We start from the raw sequence: 22777 nt of genomic DNA on the forward strand, positions 1-22777 counted from the left end.
AGGATTTGGCACCATATAATATGTAAAGTTAATTGTGTCGTGAGCTATGTTACATATGCCCTGATTCTAAATGTTTATGCAATACACGGGATTATCTAGATTAATTGAACATTAATGGCTTCCGAATTACTGAGACTTCCTTACAGTAATCACAAATAAAGAAAAATCCTGGATCGTTAGACATTTCGTATACGTTAGTTAACGGAAATATGTATGTTAACGGTTGTTGTATGTTTACTTAGATTTTGAGTAACCCTCTTATATATAAAATTACATTTTATAAAATAGCCTATCATTTTCATTTTAACTCAATATCATTTTTATATTTATTCCAGAATCAATTTCATTTTAAGTATATAAAATAAATGACGATAATGATATAGTTAGAACCTGGTATGTCTGCTGGTTATTTTTGGGTGTTAATATTTTTTAATTCGATGCTATTTATACATATTAGCAATAAAATTGGTGTAACTTAGGGTACAATATAATATTTTTCATTTATTCGGGCATAGTTATTATAAATGTGATACACAGTATTTGTATTTATTGCATTTCTGTGATTGCATAGAATTCAGACGCAGTAAAAATTACAATGAAATCACAACAATATTCAAAGTGAAACAAAACAAAAAATATCACAATAACACACAATAAAGAATTGGTTGCACTAACGATTAATCTGAAACTTCGATATTATCGATATTAATCTTAGATAAGACTTGTGAAGGAACTAGCTTTTCAACAATTTGTTTCGATTTATTTTTGGTATGCTTTGTTTTTTCGTAAAAATCTTTAATCCTTTAATTCAAATACCTTAGATTTAACTTGTCTAATACATAAAAAGGTCCAGCATATAGATCACAGAACTTATAAATTCTCTTCTATGTTGCAACACTTTGTGGATGTAACCTCACAACAACTAAAACATTGATTTGAATTTTGCATGTACCGGTGTTTTTATGTTCGATCTTTTCGTTTCTGAAAATAAATGTTCGTGTTCTGAGAAGATGTATCATACTGACAAGGATTTAATAATCCAATTCATCATTCTCATTAACTTTGATATTAAAAATGTTTTTCTATGGTGTTTATTGAATCAGTTCCATTACGAATATTCGCTGGAGCAACTCCCAGGATATCAAAAACGGAATAGTTGAGAAAGTAAGTAATTTCTGTGACATACTTAATCCAATCGGTATGTTTATTTTTGCAACAGTGTCGTAATAACACACCAAAATCTCGATAAACATTCTCAACGATAGAGCTGCTAGGATTGTATGGAGTAACAAAATGTCCTTTAAGATTGGCATTATTAATCGCACGGATAAATATGTTACTGCAATACCTCATCTGCAATTGCCACCGTTATTGCAAAAAATATGTTCATGTGTGAGGCATGCACACACTCAAAACCCGATGTACAATTGCAGATGAGGTTGCCTTTCGTAAAAGATACGCCACTAAATATGTTTCAAAAACATTCACGACAGCCAAAAGAAAAGTTCCTCAAATAGATGCTCAAATAAGTCGTCCATACAGGTAGATTAAAATGAAAGAATTAGGTTTTTCCGGCATGATCGATATCATTGGTTTGTATATAGATTGGAATTTATGGTTAATACTCTTGCAATCATCTATATAGCTCTTAACTTGCAGCCTAAGTGATTTCCAATAAAAGGATTTACTAATTAGTGAATATATTTTCAAATATCCAAGATGATCAAAATCGTCATGATATGCTTTTAATATACGAGGCACCAAAGTAGGAGGAATACTAATCATCTTTCTTTCTTAATTTGAAATCTTTAATCAATAGTACATCATTTATCATTTGATACAGATATTCAATTACCAGGAAAACCAAAATCCTGAATACAAGAAGTTAAATGATTTTGAACTAATCTTCATAATTCTTTTATTGTTCTTTCAATTCCTCGGATATTTCTACTAACTCATCCTGTAAAATTTTGAAGGCATTTATAGATAACACTCGGTGATTATCGTTTGCAAACAATCTTGACAACGTATCTACCCGATCATTATTTACTCGTTTAATATGTTGTACATCAAAGTCAAAAGATTGGAGTTCCAGTGACCATGGCAATAAAAGACTGTTGTACCCTTGAACTTTCTTTAGATGACGTAAAGGACTATTTCAGTAATAAAATCGAAAACTATTATTACGTTTTCGTTCAATTCTTTCATAACCAACATAGGGACGTAAATTTCGTAGTTTTGTATGGTAATTATGACTTGTGTCCTTCCCATAATTCTTTTCCTATGCTTACCGGTATGATCAATTAAAATTACATTGTCTATCTTTTGCAATCTAGGGTTAGAGTACTTTTTTGTGAGTACACACGAAAATACATATGAAAAAAGTAATACTGATGCTTCAGTGTCAATTAGAGCTTGAACGGGGATATCATTAACTCTGACAGTGATTTTAGCTCTACAGAAAGTTTTTAATAAAACAAAATCTGTATCAGGTAAATACATATCTTCTACATCATCATCAAACATCCAATGACAATTACGTAGAATAATATACGTAAGCTCAATATTATAATCTAAGGCTTTAGGAAAGATTTAATGTATTTGAAAGTTAAACACAGAATTCCTTATAAAAGTAAATCGCTATTTTGTTGATTTTTACCTTTTCAGGATTTTAAAAATGATCTTTTTAAATTTAAATTACTGTTATTTTCTTGCCAATATATTGTTGAAGTTGCATTAACCCATTCCCCCCTGGCTCATCTACTTTAAATTAGCATTGTCAGAAGGTTTGATTAGGTTATATTGAATGGTACAATCTTAAGTACAGTCCTGCGTGTTGTTTACTACACTAATTCTTTGGTTTTCAATTTCGCGAATTTCTGCCACCTTGCTAATTATTACGAAATCTGATATTTCGTGAGAAATTAGGTCGATTATTTACATTATTTCTAGAAACGGTATTATTATCATTTCTGTTTCTTTTCAAGATAGGTTCTGTCGTATGGTCGTTACGAGTAAATCTAACATTACCTCTTGTACTAAGATTACAATCCTCTCTCACATGTATACTTCGAACAGAACTATATTTAGCTTCATTTCTATTACTATTGCTCCGCAATCTAATCAGACTCTCATACGTTCCAACAATCATAATTAAATGATTGAAATTTTTACATTGTTACGACATCAATACTTGCTGAAGCTTAAACGGTAGTTATATTGTTACTGATGGGTTAATACGCGACTCCTGGTGATAAGGATTCATCTGTGTTAAATCATTATACGCTGCGATTAAAAATTCGGTAAGGCTTTTAAGGAATTTTCGATCAAAACGTCGATTCTTGAGTTTTGCATCCCTGGGTGCTAGCACAGTCATTCTGGAAATTTGCTAACAAGACATTTTTAAAATCCGAGTAGTTAGGCACTCTACTTCTAATTGCTTTATACCATACAGAACAGGGTGGTAACAAAATATGCGGTAGTATTTTAAGGAAGTTCACTTTGCCTATGCCAATTAACTCGCAACCTTCCTCAAAATTTTCTACAAACATACTTGATGGGAGGTCTTCTGTTTTGCCACTGAATTTAGTTAATGACCTTATTTCACTGAATGTCACATTTACATGTTGTTTTGCATGCCTATGATAGCTGCGAGTTGTCCTCCCTTCTTCATTCTCCGTATAAGAAATGATATTCTCCCTGTCAGAACAGATTTCGGATGAATGTTTGTCTTCTCTGCAGTGACTTAACTCAGATCTCCTATATTCAACACGGACAGCATTGTGGGCAGGATCAGGATTACAGTTGACCGAACTGATATTCCCTTTAGTAGTATGGATTTCTTCCTGAAGTATTAGAATTTGATTGGCATGTCCGTTCACTTGAGGTGCGACTACGTCAACAGTTTTTTTCACAAATGCTAAGCTATAAACTAACTGTTCCATTTTACTATCAGTTACTTCCTATTTGGTGTTTGTGTTCCAATCGTGTGTCCAATTTGGAATCCATTTGTTCCAATCTGGTATGTAACTCACGTCCTATTTGTCGTGTTACTTGTTCCAACCTGATGTCCAATTAGGAAGCCATTTGTTCGAATCTGGTGTCCAATTTGGTATCAATGTTTCGTGTCACTCATTCCAACTTACACGCGATCTCCCTGTTCTACTAGCAGACATGATTTTCATTATTATAGTGTTCTAATGCGTCCCTTTTGATAGACAATTTCCACTGTTTGCATTATTTATATGGAGTCTGAAGATATATGAAACGTTAGGAATATTTGATTAAATGTTTAATTTGTGGATATGAATTCACATTGTTTATACTGTCAGTGATGTAGAGGTCTCCGTACTGCGTTGAATTATAGAATTCTTCCTCAGTTTAAAAAATTCCCTTTTTAATAAAGTTGATAATTTTCGTAATATTGGCCAAATTAAAGTTTTTGCTTCTAATTTCTGCATTTCTGTATTTTGCTTCTAATTTTTGTATTTTTTTCCTTCACTCAGGATACGCATATAAATCAAAGTAAAATGAGAAAAACCAAAGCCGCCTTAACTCACAAATTAATTTTAAACGGTTTAACTATTTTGTGAATTTGGCTATTTTATAAATAGATAATGGAAATTTAAAATATTGTAGAATTTAATATTTTTCTTCTCAAACTCAAAATTTTCGAAGATGATGAGACTAGTATCAACTTGCTCATAAACAGAGGTTTATCTGTCTATCTTAAATGGGTTTTAAGATATGTTTTGATATTGTGATCAGTGTTGTGACGTAGATTTCCGAAACTTTCGGTTGGAATATATACGTTTAAAGTCGCAATCACACTTAATTCTTTGTATACTTCCACAAAACATAAATAGCAAATTTCGCATATATGTTCATCATGTGATGTGAGTAACGGAAAAATTCCGATATCGTGAAAAAGGCGAAATTTTCCATGTAAATGAAGCGTCGAAACTTTTTATCGTTCCAAAATGATGTTTTTTCTAGTAGTTGCATACATCATAGAAACGCCATATTTTGTCAGGCGGTGAAGCTAGGAATACAGTTTGTATTGAAAAAAAGGGCAATAAAATTCGTTTTCGTTTGGCGGCACAAATCAAAACAATGTCAAATTTGTAACGGCTGTTTCTAGAACGTCGAAATTTTGAGCCCATGTTTATTCTGAAGAGTAGTTTCCGAATGCGTGCCTAAATTTCAAAGAAGTAGTCATCTTCGGATTAAGAAAGTGCTAGGAATGTTTTAAGGGATGTCTAATTCTAGACAACTTGTAGAAATTGTAGAAACACGAAATTGCGTTCAAATGTGTAGATTGCAGCGTAAGTAAGGGGAAAATCGGACATGTTGGAATAGCCGTCATCTTCGATTCAAGCTGGCGATTCAAAAGTTTGTAACCATGAAAATTGTAACTTGAGCTCACGGTAGGACCTATGTGACTATGAGTTTTTCGTCCCACAGTTATGCCACAAGGCTAAAGGAAACGGTGATGATGAGTAATGAGTGAAATGGTGAAATGAAGAATGTAGGAGCGAACAGGAGACCCCGAGGAAACCCACGCACACCGTGTTTGTCCACCACAAAGTATGATGAATAAAACAATAGAAATTTTAAAATCGCTTGTAAAATCTTTCAATGTTCCATGTTAACTAGCAAGCAAATTTTATCTATTCCGTACATATACTGATATTACGAGTTGTATTATGGTTACATCAGTCAACGGGGCAATTTCCCTTTAAATTTGGGGGGCCATTCATAAAAAATACATACAACAATACATGTAACAATAAAAATACATATGAAAATACATATTCATAAAAATACATGGGGACCACATGAGCTTGGTGGACGGGCCTTCGGCCACCATGATCGGCGCCCCTGACGACAGTCGTTCTGTAATAAATGAATTTGACGTTTCTTGTCAACATCTGCTGACAGTGTGCGACTTACAAAGAGTTGAGGAGGCGAATCCCCTCTGCTAATACTGGATGTTGCTATAACTAAAGCAGATTTCTCACTCATTCCCCTTGCAATTCTCACACTGTCAACAGATGTAGACACCAAGCTGCAAGAACATTTTTTTAACAACGACTGCAGTAACAATAATATTTACGGAAGAGATTGAATTTTGGTCCTAGTTAATATGGAACATCCAACGAATTTGCAAGTGATTAAAACTTTTTATTGTTTTATTCATTATAAACACACAGTGAATTAATATTTTACTTATAGTTACAAATGCCTACTTTATTGGTTGAAGAATAAAACAAGGAAAAGGTTTGATCCGAACGAAATCGAACCTGGGGACCGTTACACTTGAGTCGCTGATTCTTCTCACTCTGCCACTTGATATGTTTTCGCGTCGTACGATATATGCGTCGAGTAGTAAATTTTAAGACGTTTCTTCACCGTCATTTTTGCCCATTGCGTTCTCCCAGTTTGTATATTAACCCTTTAAATGTGCACTACAATCTCTCAAAAAATGGCCCTAAAGTTCACTTACCAAAGTGTGCCCTCGCTGTTTGTTACGTGTAATATATAATTTTGTGTTGTTAAATAATTGAATAAGGACACTTCGAAGTAGTTGTTTCGAAGTTGTCTAGTTTGGTTGATTTTTCCTAAGGTGCTAGGTTCGTTCTGGGTGTGTTTCTTTTAAAAAAAAAAACGTTTCTGACTTTGATCATGTTCATGAGAAAAAAATATTATACGTTTCCACGTGAATTGCAATTTGGAAGCAACAACTCGTGTGATTATGTTTGTGGAAAAGGAATAGGCTATTTTTACCAAATTATAATGAATATAAATTAAATGTGTCGCAGAGTGTCGTAATGGCATATTGGAAAACTCCTTGTTTTCTACGCAGCAGTCCCACGTGAAAGTTTCTATTATTTTATCCTTTTTGAAATTGAGTGGTGAAATTTCACTTGGTTTTACTATAATGCACATTTCTCTCTCATGAAACTCAATGGAGACATCAATTAGGAAGTATGGTCACTGAAAGCTCTTGCTTGAGAAACGTGACGTAACCTAAGTTGCGAATACACATATCTTGAATCACATAATACTTAATGTAAAATGAAATCTTGCAGGTTTACGTCCCATGCATATGCCGAGTAGGCTAAAGGAGACAGTAAAGATGAAAATAATTAAATGATGGAATCAAAGGGGTGGGAGGAAACGGAAGAACCTCAAGAAAACCCACCATACCGTGTTTGTCTACTACACAGACCACTTGGCGCGAGTTGAGGTCGGCCTAGGGACCCCACTTACAACAGGTGATCGCTCTATCATTGTATCATAACGGTCCGCAATACTTAATGTAAAACAGCTATTTTCTTTAGAGTAAGCTACATACTTCTTCATGGTATCATATGCCTTCCGTGCATTAACTGATCTACATCTAGCTCTTTATGTAATTTTGCAACTTCTGATTTACCATTAGCAGTTGAATCTTTTATTTTCAGTGCATCACATACTTGGGACGTGTGACTAGATGGTACGTGAGACGTAAGATTGAATTTTGCTTTGAATGTTTCGCGATAAATTTATTTACAATACTAACTACATCATATGACTCATGATTTTGCTTCATCCACGATACATAAAGTTTAAACATCTTCCGGCAAATATTTTTTGTAGACGGCAGATGCTCTACAATAGTGAGATTCACTTATAGAAAAACTATAGTTTTCTATTACTAGATTTGCATGATATTCACTTGTTTTATAAGTTCTATTTGCATACTTCTCACGACCATCTGCTTGTGATATTCCTTCATCTCATTTTTCTTTGTACTGTCCTAATCCCCAGTAAGTTAATGAATGCTTCTTTACATACTTGCTTGTCACAGCATTATACAGTAGATGAATAAAATATTGCCATGTGTGTTGTCTCCTAATTTCCTCTCTCTTAGCACCATATTTTCTCTTGACTCGGACACTTTAACACATCTACTAATAACTGCATTCTGCAATGAAAAATCAACTACCTTCCTGAACTTTTAAAACTCTATTTCACCTTGCTTTGCAGCAAACGATTAATAGCACTTCCCTTCGCAAATACATGGTGAACCTTGTAAGTGCCAGATTTAGGTTTGATGGGGCCGTAAGCTGTGATATTCCTTAGAAAGTATATTCCTTCCTATTAAGGGCCCTAGCTGTGAAAATAACAGGGCCTTTAATATATCTAACTTTCTTTTTCAGTGACAAAATGTCGCCGCTTTTTGATTTAGAATGTATGTATGTATGTATGTATGTATGTATGTTTACACATAAAATATGTATCTTGTTAACGTAAATATTGATCAATTTACAACACATTGAATAATTCTTTAGAATCATACCTTACAGACTCATATTCTAATTTGTTTAATGTCTCTTTTCGAAAGTTTGGGATTTGTTTCCGGTGATATTCGACCACGTGTAATAAAAACTGTTTTTGTGTTGCATCATTGGTAAGACTTGTTGAGAAGTCTTGGATTAGTTTCAGAGCCCGTTCCGACATATTATTCACCACTTTGACATGCCGCACATATATCTCAGCTTCTTGGAAATCAGGATCGTTGTGCCACTCACTAACAGGTTCTCCTAGCCAGTCGGCGTCAATGCTGTTGAACAAAAACTAGAAGTTAGCCCGAATAAGGGATGAGAGGTTTGCACTGTGGCTAAGAATAGGAAAAATGTATGCCCCTTTCAAACTTTTTTGACAGAGGAATTCGGAGCAATGTTCGAGCAAGCTGTTGTCGTTCTGAAGAGGGACGTCTGTTCGAAAATAGAGTGCACACAGCACATTCTTCGGTTAAGTACCAGATGTGCCTTTCCATGGCTTTTATGACTGAATTTACAACTGGTGGATCATATTTGCAATACTTGTTTAAATCTTGCCATAGCTTGATATCATTACACGCTTCATCGGCCCCAATGGATGAAGAGAGCCAGTTTACAAGGTAAAATAGGGCATTAAATGTACATAGTGCTTCCAGTTTACTAATCATACCCTTGTCATACCCTGCTTGGGCACTGAAAGAAAACATCTTTGCAGGATACAAAATGGATGGCATCCATCGATCATGATGCGCTGCCTTTGGTGTCAGCCAGTGTATTCCTCTTTCAGGTGTCTCACCCAGCATCAATTCAGCACACTCTCAATAGGCATGGCGAGGTAGCAAGTTATTTGCATTTGAAAGTATTCTCTTCAGTGTTTGCTTAGAATTTTTATAGTGAGTTTCAGCCCCCTGTCTTTGATTTTGATAACCAGCTTCTGTGTTAGTAGATGACAAATAAATGAATTGAATAAATTCGAGCTTTGAGGACCTGATATTGCACCAAACAATTCTTTGTGAACAGAACTTAGGATTGTTTTAAATATATGATAACGTACAAGCTAATATAAACCATTTCTTGTCAAAGAGGTTTTCCAAGTGAACACACGCTTCACTTTTCCATCCTGAGTTCGAAGCTGTAGTGTCAAAAACAATGAATCTTACATTAACGGAAACATTCCACACATTTGCAAGGGAAAACGTACCTCTTGCTTGTTCTTCACTTGTTGTGCGTGTAATTACTGGGATACCAAGAATTCTGCCTTTTTCACAGAATGGGATGTCAGTTACCAGACTCGTTAATCTTCCTTTGTTTTCTCTTTTGATGTCTGGAACAATTTACCATCCCAATGTAGTGTTGAATGCTTCTGTGCTATGAACGTAGTCTTAATAGTTTGAGATAATGATTTCCTAACTTCTTTACCTGCTGTCCATGTGCTTTTAATTGAAAGAATAGCTTTTCAAAATGGAAATCCTCCTCCTATAAAAATTGCTCCCATGAACGCTGTTCGTTGACCACTTGATAGATTAAGTCTTTTCCCCGTAGTTGATATGATATGGCTTGTAAATGGATTTCTGGGTAGTTTCAAATCAATCAATGCACTTTTTCTACGAACAGTGCATGTACCAGCTCCAACATTGCTTGTTGATGGAAATACAAACAGAGGATCGTCCGTTGGTTCAGGTTCAACTTCCAAGCTACCCGTATCACTTTAATCAAGGCTATCGATCTCATCAATTTCCAGGATAGTACTTGTGTCTATCTTTCTTGAAGCTTCTTCTTGTCGACGCTTCTCCCTCGCAGCACGCTCAATTTCCTTTACATGATGATAATTTCCTCACAACTTTCGTAAAATGTGTCTTATCAAGACCAGCTAACTCAATTTTCCGACATGTTGGCTGATCTTCTAAAAATTGCATATCTTCCAGAACCATTTTCCTAGTTCTACTTCTGTCATGTTCGGTAATAGAAATAGCATTTGTCATGCGCTACGTCAAAGATTAGGCGAAGAGATTTGGGAAAGCTTTCACACTCAATTGAGAAGTTCTTTCTTGCTTTGTGGTTCCTCAGTTTCTCGTATTGAACAATTAATTTATTGAGTTTTGCTTTGGAACGTCCAGATTTGATAGCAGTTAGAGGAATGCCAGAAAGTTTCCAAAATTGCTCAGCCTTCAGAATACCGTGTTTTATAACATCATTTCTTTTATCTTTCTGGATGAGTCTACGATTGAGAAAAAAAAAGTAGCGAAACACGTCCCTATTGTTGGGCAATTGTGATGCTTTTCTCGGGGTCAAATGTTGCAATAAATTACCCAAGAGCTATGTTTCAGACAATTGTTTGTCATTCTTTTGAAGCACTGGTTGGTCTAGTGTTGATGAAATTGGAGGAACGGCGTCCAGAGGTGGTTCTTTTTCCATAATTTTAATCATTTCTGCCTTGGTTGTAATCTGTAAAGAAAAACATTGAAAAAATTACTTCGTGTTATGTATGTGCGCTTTCAACTGAAAAATTATTTTTGAGGGGCACAATAAATATACGAAAAAAAGGTTGTTTTTTTTTTGCAATACCCTAGCTGCCATAGTAACCGATTAAGTCGGTACCATTTGATTTTTGATGATCATTATAGCCTGAATTTACAACAGAGGAAACAGAATGGAGCCCCTTTCCTATGACTCCTACCGTGGGGCTGGTCCTTCTCATAAATTTTGTAGAAGTGCTCAGGAATCCTCTGGTCTTGATTCCCGAACTATTCTGTCTCGTCACCATTCTCGGAAAACTTTCGTCTCTTGCTCTCATTTTGGAAATTTATGTACAAAATGTATACTCTGACTTGATTTTTAATCTCATTTAGAAGGTATCAGTATCCTTTCGTTTTACTAGACACATGAAGGGTGTGATATAAGAATATATAGACTGGGCTGTGTTTATTGTTGGACGGTATCGTGTAGTGATTCGTATATCTTTAACTCTCATAAATGCTATTCATTGTTTTCGTAAAAAAACTATCAATTTATAGTTTGTATACACAACTAATATAACATTAAACCAATGTTTGAGATGTAAAACTTGGGTGAGCTAATGCTGCAAACGAGTGTCGGATGTTTGTGTACCGTTTCTGATTTCAAATTGTACTTGTCGATTCGAATCTTGTCTCTTTTCGGGTCGAGAATTTTCTCGTTTCGTTGACAATACTAGTTGGTATTAGTATTTTGAGGCTTCAGTTTTTGATCTTCCTTACAATTCTTTCAATCCGCACCGCATTTGTACGTTTTGTATTAAAGTTTGTTTATACTGTTACATCTCGGTAGTTATTTCATACGACATAAAGTGCGAACTTGAATGAAAAACAAAGAAAGAATAGGAAAGTCGAAAGAAGTATTTCAAACGAGAAATGTCTTATTTTGTGGGCCCATGAATAAGAAATTAAGCAAAGATACATAATATTCTATGTGAAGTATTATAACTATATGGAACAGAAAATAAACGTCACCCAAAAGTTATGTAAAATACTGTTGACTTCAGTATTGTAGATGTGGAGAAGAATGTAGGTAATCAACTTGGAAGGGTGGAAAACGAAAAGGGAGAGTATTGACAAACTTGTACAAGAGAAAAAATGAAATTGGTTTGGAACTTTGGGTGAGAACGAACTGTATCATGAAGGACATGCAGAATGGCCCTCGACACAAAATTTTCTTCAAAGATTTCCTAATCGAAGTAATTTTACTTAAGTCTGGTGTATGACGATTTCTCGTTTCTTTTATTAAAATGTGAAAATTTATATGCTAACGATAAGAGCAGACACACGACGAAGTGGAAGAATGTTATTAGCGTTGAATGGAAAAACGTATGCAAACATGATGATGCAATCTTTAAATTAACGTCGTACAAATATCTCCTTTAGGCTAAGGTGAAGGGATGGTTAAGATAAATGAATAACGATGAAAAATTGTTGAAATGATATATTGTAAGGAAGCGGAATAATCCCGAGAAAGTCAACGGACACGATTTTTACACCACAAGCTTACTTGGCCTGGGATCGAACTCGGAACCATAACACCAGATGTAAGCGCTGTACTACCTAGCTAGCTAGTACAATAACTTACGAAAAAAGCATGATGGAAGAGACGTGACACTACAATCTATACAAAAGTCCGCATTGACAAACAGGAAGGTTATGCTATGTGTTTCGTGGTCTTAGAAGCTTAAATTGAAGCGAGATGAGAAGTTAAGAATCTGTTAGTGGATAACAACTGGAAAAACTCTTCCATTCGCTAATCATCTAATTTAGCTGACAGTTTTAGAAATTAACACTTTATTGTCTCAACAACGATTAACATAGAAGAAGTGAGTTCCACTTTACATTGCAATCTCTTTTGTTATCTCTTACCGTTGCTGCTATGTGTAACTGGTTTCTACATCATGTAGTTCCCCTGGAAAAATAAAGATCGAAGATTTAAGTATGTTGGTGTTGAACGGAATTCACATAAAAGCTGTTTCTCGTTATATGTTATCGTTTTTGCTGCATCGGAATTAACGTTAAAACAAAAAATGTTATCAACCATTCTCAATTTGAAAAGAGTATTAAAAGGGGTGGTAAAATATATTTTCGGAAGGATTGATTGTTTTCGAAGATACTGCTTCTAGCTATCTATTATTGTCTATGATCTAATAATAAACATTAAAACCAGAAATAGTTTCTACCATTCCCAATTTGAAAAGAGCTTTAAGTGAGACTCAAACTATAAGAAACATAGGACTTTCTATGTAACTTGGTGGGTGATTCAAACCGTTACATCGTGATTGTATCGGTGATCCATCCAGGTACAAAAATGCGTTCCGTAGCTCCCACCACAAGGTTAAGGACATTTATGTCCAACATTAGTCTGATGGGAATGAGGATAGCACCTGAGAAAATGCTATCTCATACATTAAACCTCTAAACATGCTGAAATTTGTAGAAATTAACATTTTATAGTTTCAATGATGATTAACATAAAAGAAGTGATTTTCACTTCACATTACAAGTTCTTTTATTATCTCTTACCGTTGTTCCTATATGGTGATAAACCAAACCTAAAATGTAAGAGGTTACAAGCCTAAAATGTAAGAGGTTCCTACATGATGTGATTCCCCTGGAAAAATAAAGATCGGAGATTTAAATATATTTTTGCTGACATGAATTCGCATCAAATCAGTTTCTCGTTATCTATTATCGTTTTCCTCCTATGGCAATTAACGTTAAAACCAAAAATAATTTATTTCACGGTATATTTTCGGAAAGATTAATTGTTTTTAAGGAAACTGCTTCTTGCTATTTAAATTCAGTCATATTTAAATGTGACTATAGGGAATAAATGTCTCGATAAGAGTGGTTGTGACAAGGCGCTAGACTCGTGAATTTTGCAACATCCAGAATCCTTGTCGTGAAGATTACAAAATTCCCACATCGCGGCATTCACAAATATACTTGGGTTTCATCAGAGGGAAAAATACATAATCAAACTGATCACGTTTTAGTAGACAGAAGAAAACAGTCTAGCACAATTAATGTTCGGTCGTTCAGAGGAACTGATTGTGATACCAATTACCACATGGTAGCAGCGATAACAAGAGAGAGAGACTATCGTCGAATAAAGGAAATATTCAATATCTGAAAACGGAACGGTTTAGTTTAAAAAAAATTGAAGAGAGTCAGGTGAGATGAGAGCCAGATTAAAGTGTCAAATAGATCTTCGATTTTAGAAGGTTCGGAATGCACTAGTGTTCAGGATACTTGGTTGAAATTAGAAATAACATTAAAATTTCAGCAAAAGAAAAATTGGGGAACGCAGAGATACGTAGGAACAAACCATGGTTCAACCAGGAATGCACTAAAGTAGCAGAGAAGAGAAAACAGAAGAAACTGCGTTGGTTAAGAAAATCGGAACGAAATAACTACATAAAACTTAATTGTCATCTAGCGGAAAACTTCCAAAACTTTTAGAACAAAGGAGCGCTATTTTTGAAAGCTAAAATTAATTAACTTGAAGATAATATTAAAAAACAAAAACAAAAGCACTAAGAAGCATATCAACCTTGTGCTTGTATGTTAAAGAAAGCCAACGGAAGAGTTCTCACTGACCAGGATAGCATCTTAAATAGATGGAAAGATTTCTTTGACGATTTCTTTAACATATAGTCAAAAACTAATGTTCGTGGAGAAAGTGATATGCACACAGCATAATCGTATATTCCAGAACCTAACCAGACAGAAATCGCTATTAGAAAACTAAAGAAACACACCTCTTTGGGTGTAGACGGAAGTGTGGCTGACTTAATTTTAGCTGGAGGGGAAAATTGTACAGCAAGATACACATACTCATTCTCCTTTCTGGAACAAGGATTAATTACCACATAAGTGAGAAGAATCAACCATTGTTCCAGTTCAGAAGAAAAGCAACAAAACTGATTGTAATAATTATTAAGACATTTCTCTTCCGTCAGCATCCAATATGTCCTCTTAAACATTCAATTAGAAAGATTGCCTCCACACGCAGATCAAGTTATTGGAGATTATCAGAGCGGATTTAGGTAAAACCTATCAACTATCGACCAGATATTTACCATTCAACTAATACTTGAATATAAACGGAATACAATATCCGAGCACATCAGTTATTGACTTTAGACTCGGCTTGGAGGGAAAAGTTGAACAACATGCTTACAGAGATTGGAATGCCGAAAAAGTTAGATTAATTAAGATATGTTTAAATGAATCCCAAAGTAAAGTTCGCATGGAGAAAGTCTCGTTGACGAGCTTTAACGTCTAGAATGACCCAAAACAAGGAGATGCATTTTCGCCATTATTATTTAACTTTGTTTTGGAGAACACTACAAGAAAAATCAAAGACAGCAATCATGTCCTAGAGCTGAATTGTATTTACCAGGTGATGGTCTACGCTGATGATGTAAATTTTATAGAAATATTAGAAGAATAGAAAGTAATGCAGAAATCTTAATTAACGCTTCCAGGGATATGAACTTAGAAGTAATTGGAGAGAAAACTAAATACATGGAAATTTGTCGGGATCGTAATACTGCATTTTATGGATGCGTTAAAATACCAGATAATGTTTACATTCGACAAACAGGATACTTTCAAATATGTAGAATAATTATTAACAGACCAAAACCATAATCACTAAGATATTTGATGTCAACTGAAAGCAGGGATTTCGTGTTATTATTGAGTTAAAATTCTTTTGTGTCGCGAATTCTGTTGAAGAATTTACAGCTTAAAATATAAAATGATAATCATGCCTGTTGTGCTACAAGGTTGCGAAACATGGTCACTAACTCTGACGGAAAATCGCAGACTGAAAGTATTTGAAAACAAGATTTAGACTCCAAGAGGAAAGGGAATGAGGAATGACGGAAACTTCATAACGAGGATGTGCATAATTGCGTTTACCAAACATTGTTAGCGTCATCAAATCTAAGCGGCTGAGATGGGCAGTTCATGTAGCCAAAATGTAAGGAAGTAGGATCGCTTTCGAAGTTTTAAATGGAAATTCAAATAAGAAAACGACCATTAGGAAGACATTGGCACAGATAGGAGGGTATTAAGATGCATCCTGCAGAAACAGGTATAGAAAGTAGAAACTAGATCAAGTTGGCTAAGGACAGAAATAAATGGAGAGCTTTTGCAAACGTGACACTGAATCTTCAGTGTACATAGGCAATAGAGCTACATTAAGTTGTTGATATATTTATCTTCTTTTTATTTGACACAAATACTGTTACAAGAACTAAAAAGTTTATCTCTAGTAAAGAGAATTTCGTTTCGTGGTTTTCACAAATTAGTTATTTACGTTAATACTAAAACAAATTCGGTGGTGATTTTGATATAAATGGCACCCATACTTTCTTACAAAGTCTGTACATAAGATTATATATATATATTCCCGTTTGTAAGGGCGCCCTTTTAAAAGACCTGTCCACCGCCCTCATTAGTATCGCAGCACGGGCCAGGTTTACACCCTGTTTGAACTCGTTTAGCATACACGACCTTATGACGATCTTTGGAGGTCTGTCTTTACGCAAGTACACGGTGTAACTGAATTTCCACAGTCACGTAGTATATTGGATATACTCACAACAAAAGTTGCTTTCGCCTTATCGGCATTCCTATTCAACTCGCAAAATGAGGGTCAATTGAACACATACTTTAGTAAAAGGCGACAGAAATTTTGGTTACTTTTAGAATATTGCTAATGTTTCAAGTACTTCGATAATAGCACAGATGAATTCTTAGAATATTCATGAACATTACAATAATCTTACGTTTGTGTCTGCTTGTGTTAAAGTCGGTAGAGAATTCAGTTGATTTTTATTTGTGGAAATGTTTTTCATTTGTTAATTTCCGTGAGTTTTCGATGACAGAATAACAAGTGAATCCTTCAGATAGTTGCATACAAATTATGAGCATCCTGCTATTTAATTAGTATGATTTTATGTTGATAATGTTTCTTAAGAATAAATAAAACTGGCCTCGTAAGATCGGTCAGTGAATATGAGAACATTAATCAGCTTATTACCACGGGCTCCAAACAATTTCAATAATGCAATTAATGCACTACAATTTTGTGCCATAATATTTAAGTCTATTCAAGTAATTCATAATAAATAAATAGACAAATAGCTTTCTTCTTTAATTTTTCTTACTATTTATGACATTAGGAACGTCGTTTACATTTGAAAAACGTTCATCGTATATTTCATTAAGCCCTTTCTGCAGTGAGCAGCACAGCCATTTTATCTGTACTGAAGCATAACGTGCAAACATGGTTGAATTTGTTTTAGGTGCACAAGTAGGAGACCGGAATCATATCACAAATTTCGACTATTTAGAATTATCACATGAGAGAAAGGAATGGTTCTTTCTATTTAGACAGCTCGGGAACCTGTAGCATGTTGTAAGATTATTATATAAAAAAGGACCATTTTAAAACTAGCGCCACTTCTGATGGGTGGCTATATTAGGACTACTAGTTCTGGAGGTAGTAAACTGACCACCTTTCTGGTCATTGGAAATTGAATGCAACGACGAGAGCACATCCTCTGAATATTAGTCGTAAATGGTGCAAATCATGGAAAGTTCCGACACTTTGTTATATTACGTTTTGAATTGTAGTGAATTTCTGATATTCCGATATAGCCTGGATAAGTATTTATTATATTTTCTTGAAAGTGACTAATATATTCAAATAGAGTTGAATAGGAGTATAAATTGAATACTTGTATAAGCAATTTTGGTGTTACAATTATATACGAATGAAGTTTGCAATTTTTTATGGCTATGTTAGACGGACTAAGTATTTATATCAGTGATTGTGAAGCCTTAATTTATAATTCCATAAGTGTCATCAGAAATAACTTTTATTCTGTAGTAAAAAAAAATCACTAGCTTCAAAAAAAATCACTACGCCACTTCACCACGCCTTTATATTTCAAATGCACTCTCCCAAATTCCATTGTAATGAAAAGTTTTTTATTAATAATTTGTGTGGGTTTTATACCCTGCACCAACGGCGCCTACATTATTACCAGACGTCGGCACAAAAGTTCAATTTCCAATTTATCATTACAAAAGTTCCATTTCCAATGTATCATTACAAACCATATATAATCAATAAACAATCAGTAGGAATGTTGGTTAGTTATAATCTGGGTCGTTCACGTTGCGGTAGACATCGTAATTGAAACGATATAACAACAATAGATATACTTAAATTACTGCTTTGTGATTATTTTCTCAGTATTCATAGGCTATTGCATAATTTGGAGTTATTTAATCGTCTTTAACTAGATTCATAAATTAGTCTACTCCTTTTTAGTATTTGTATTATAACAACACTGAATAAACTGGACATATAAACAAATAAATGTCCAAGTCAATTTACTTCATTGTGTACACTATATCTCGCAAATAAATACTTCTGTACATATTCTTGAAAATCTACTTATTTTTTAATAACTTGCATTGATTTACGTAAAAGTAAGTTTCATTAATACTACTCTAAGAAAGCATTAATGAATAATATACTTACTAAAATAAACTTTATAAATATAGTATATTTTTTTCTTTCAGGGTGATAGCGGTGGACCTCTTCTACTAGGTGACGTGCAATATGGCATTGTATCCTGGGGGGACCAATGTTCTTTTGCTCCTAAACCTGGAGTGTTTACAGATGTTACAAAATATCTTAATTTTATTTATAGGATTATTGACCAATAAGTATAATGGCATAGTAGAAACGTGTAAAGAAATTTGTATAATATTTAATTTTAACAAAGTCTTGGTCATATATTGGCCATCATTCAATAAAAATTCATGTTAAGTGGATACTGTATTTGTTTAACTCTCCTCCTTCTCTGTTGATATATGGAATGGAAACACAAATACGAAATAAGCTTAACCTATAATATACACTTATATTTCCTGAATTAAACAACCCATATATTGTTATGTTCTCTAATCCCCACTCATTTCACTTAATGCGCTTTAGATTGTTATATTTTTGTTTCTAGGTAAATGGGTGATTTCTAGACAACTGTTACGAATGATACATACATACAAAGTGTTACATTAAACAACCATAGGAAAAAATAAATAAAAATAAAGAGTTTCTTGAACATAACATTTCATTCTAGCAAATTGAATATTTCAATTTGTCATGTTCTTAATCCTTACACGGCGATTATTCTTTATAAAATGATAAATCATATTTGGGTTGTTCTAATTCAGAAGTAAAAATAAATTTGAAGTAGAACGCAGTACATAGTTGATTGTGGAACTCGAAAGTAGGAGTTTAGATATATTGCTCTAGATCATTGTTGAAAGGAGATTATTTTTGGAAGCTAGGTCAAACTGTCTCAAAATTAAACTTCAGTTTACAGTAGAAAAAATAAGTTTACAATCCCATAAGAGCAACTGACTGAAGAGTTTCCAGTATTTCTACAAATTATACAATCACAGTAGGGAACCCGTTGTTAAAAAACATTGTTAAAACACAAGGCAAAGCATAAACGTTTTAAAGCTAACGAAATTAACTTGTTGGTACTTGTGTAAGTTTCAGAGTTCTTATGGTTAGAAATATCATAAACTGGATATCTGGAATTTCAACAATTTGTTCGTGACTATTGTCGGAAACTGCTCATTCCTTTCTTAAAGGTATCTATGTGTTTTAATGTCAAAATATGTTATAATATAAAAATGATTACAAACTGTCGAAATGATAGAAAAGACTCTCTAAATGTTCACTTCTCAATTAATATTTCTCGTAGTAATCATTTCGAATGAGCAAGCTATTCCTGCAACATAACGCTAAAAGAAAATACTGAAATGTGCACGTAAATTTTAAACTTAATTGTTTCAAGCAAACGCATCTTGGAAAGAATTAGAGTCACACATTTAGGTTAAGAGAATTCGTTCAAGCAGCTCATTATTACCAAGGAGTTATATTGTACGTTCAAAAATCCCTAGCCATTGAAGGCGCGAGCCTAACGAACTTTGCTATATGGAAATAATTACATAAATTTTACCATAACAATAGTAAATGAGAATAATGGATGAGAATATGAGTTCTTTATTCATACAACAGATCGAAGTTATAAGAAATTTATCCTCAATTTAATACACTTAAATTAAGAAATAAATAAAAGAAGCTTCATACCCCTAAGAATAAAAGATAATCAAGAGAAGGGGACAAAAAACACTTTCAAGCAAGGTAAGTTACTTTATCATATCGAAATCGAGGTCACCCGTACTCAAATAAATCCAAAGGAAATAAATACTGCAATACAAAAACAAAATACAAACATATCATGTCCTAAAAATAAGACATAAAACATAACTCTCATTAATAAAATTCTTGCATACTAGGCCATAAAATAAAAGCAAACTCCCCCGATCTATATTCAATATTAAACCCTGAGTCAAGTTCAGCCTCAGCTTTAGCAAAGTCCAAAGGAGTTCGATTCGTTTCTGCTAAAGAAGAAGCAAATCATACTAAAGCTAAGGTAAATGTTGTTTAAAAAATCACAATTCTTCCTGAAAATAATCAAAATTCAGCAATCTATATCTCTTCGCCAAAAAACACAACAGACAACAAACTCACAGCTAAACTGAATTCATAAGGAATAGTTTGTGCAACACCTCGCAACCTTCCAAATAGGCAGTACGAAGAGTTAGATGATCATCCAGCGATTATTACAGTATACACACTCAATCTAGTACAACACACGAAACAACAATCCTAATGAAAAAGTCAACATAATACTTAAATAAGGAGTTCTTAATCAAACTAACAAAGATAGAAACAAACTAAAAACAGGAAACAGATAGTAAGGATAATAATTAGATATAATTGGAAAAACTTGCTCCTTAGTAAATAACTTAATAGCAGCTGCAAAAGCCCGTGGCAAATCACAAATACCCACCTTATTAGACTCCTGCGACTTTGAATTTATCTTAAAACCATCCGCTGAAATAAAGTTAAAAACGCAACACCAACTAAAAGACAAACAGTCAAAATCAAATAAGAAATAACACCCATTAGATAATAGTAATACATTATTACCTGGATTCAACAATTCATTATTGGTCCCTAAATCTAATGCACTTATGTGCTAAAGTAATACACATTATTCTTAATCTTAAAAAATAAATATTACTAGTATTTGGTACTTTCGTACTAAAAACTTAAAGGGTAGAAACAGATCTGGCTCACGCGGATCTGATCTTAGATCATGCAAGATCTTAAGGTCGAGCAGACATATATATATTTAGCTTCTGCACCTAGATAAAATCTTAATCCAACATCAAGCTCGCAATCTCTTTTATCGATATGAATTCTCAAATAAAAATTAAACTTATCTCTGAGGTAATTTAGTCTAATAATCATTATTAAAGGATCAACAAATATATAAAGTAATTAACAAAAAAGAGTTTATCTATCTTCTCGTCTCGCAACGTGATACTTAAATAACAATTATACGAGAGAGGATCAAACCAAAACCTCGTAATAATTATCAACAATAAAAATTGTTACTCAAATATAAAGATCTACAGGGTGTTACCGTCCTCTTAAAATATTTAAGCCTTTTTACTCAAAAGTAAAATGCAACATTTCAAAGAAAGACAACCTTTCATACAAGACCACAATTAAAGGATTAATGATTATGCTTCCTTCCCACGGTCAAGATATCGCGGTCGTTTACAACCTCACTGGGCAAGCCAGATCTTATATAATAACAAAGGAACATGTTTTTGATAAACAGGCGGAGGAAAATTTGCGGAATTCCTCTGCTTAATCTAATACAGTATACTAATAACACCGTTATAAATTATCCAAGATAATTCAGGATAAAAGTACAAAAAATAAATTAAATGTAATAAAGTATATTTATATATATTAAATAAATTATACGAAAATTATAAATAATGTCTACCTCTAAGAGTAGGGTATATATGTAGGTTCTAGGACACTTATTCTTCCTCCCAATATTTTTGATCAGAACAGAAGAACAGCACAAAAGGATTTTACATAAGGGGTCCAACTAACTATACATAGCGCAACGTATTTAGATAATAACAATCCTAAAGGGACATTGCATAGGCTTTTATAGCATTTGAAAATCATAAAACTTACATCTAAAACTACACTACACTATACTTAAAATCATAAAAACTTACATCTAAAAACTTACATCTAAAACTACACTACACTACATAAATAATTACATTTTTACTTTATCTTATAATGACCCCAAACTAATGTATTTACACCATCTCGTAATATATATATTTTATCGTCTGAAGAATCTAATGCTACCTTGTGAACTGTTATACAATATATATCATGGTTATAACTTCTAATGAGGTTTATGTCTTTATATGTTTTGACATTTTTAAATAAGCTTTCTTTATAATCATTAAACTGCAACTCCTTTGATATTACAGCTTTAGTTACTCCTTTAGCCTTTTTCTTATATTTCTTTTCTACTTTGAAAGCATTCATCTTTGCTCTTAACCCAATAAACTCCGTCATTATTTTTCCCTTATTCTCATCTTTCATTTTACCTATTACTTTCTTGTTTATTAGTGGTAGTCCATATATGCTATTTTCCTCGTATTCGGTCGTGTCAAATTGGTCAATTATTTCTACCATATCTTTCTAAAAGTCATCAGTCTCAATCTCATATATAAAGCTATCAGTATCCATGTAACATAAATCTATGTTCTTTCCATATTTCGGCTTCATAGTCTTATAGTGAAAATCATACATTAATAGTTTTGATAGTTCTAATACGCTCGTACCAGCATATATTGGCTTATTAAATATTAGTCGCTCATTTTTCATATGTATAGCACACAAATTCTCTGTAAATATTGTTCCGTAATCAAAATTTG

General features: G+C 33.6%; 1 protein-coding gene across 2 annotated transcripts in view; it reads left to right on the forward strand.

Annotated features, from left to right (window-relative positions):
• Positions 1 to 18709, forward strand: part of LOC145683338 (trypsin-1-like) — a 245934-nt gene extending 227225 nt beyond the window's left edge. The window contains exon 4 of one of the 2 annotated variants that reach the window (XM_081754681.1): positions 18455 to 18709. In XM_081754681.1, the coding sequence (XP_081610807.1) occupies positions 18455 to 18601 (147 nt within the window). In that variant the 3' untranslated portion in view covers positions 18602 to 18709. The remainder of the gene's footprint in view (positions 1 to 18454) is intronic. The other variant, XM_081754682.1, reaches the window with a different exon arrangement.
• Positions 18710 to 22777: the final 4068 nt, after the last annotated feature.

Source organism: Thermobia domestica, chromosome 4 (assembly GCF_964235325.1).
Source record: "Thermobia domestica chromosome 4, izTheDome1.hap1.1, whole genome shotgun sequence".
Taxonomy (NCBI): domain Eukaryota; kingdom Metazoa; phylum Arthropoda; class Insecta; order Zygentoma; family Lepismatidae; genus Thermobia; species Thermobia domestica.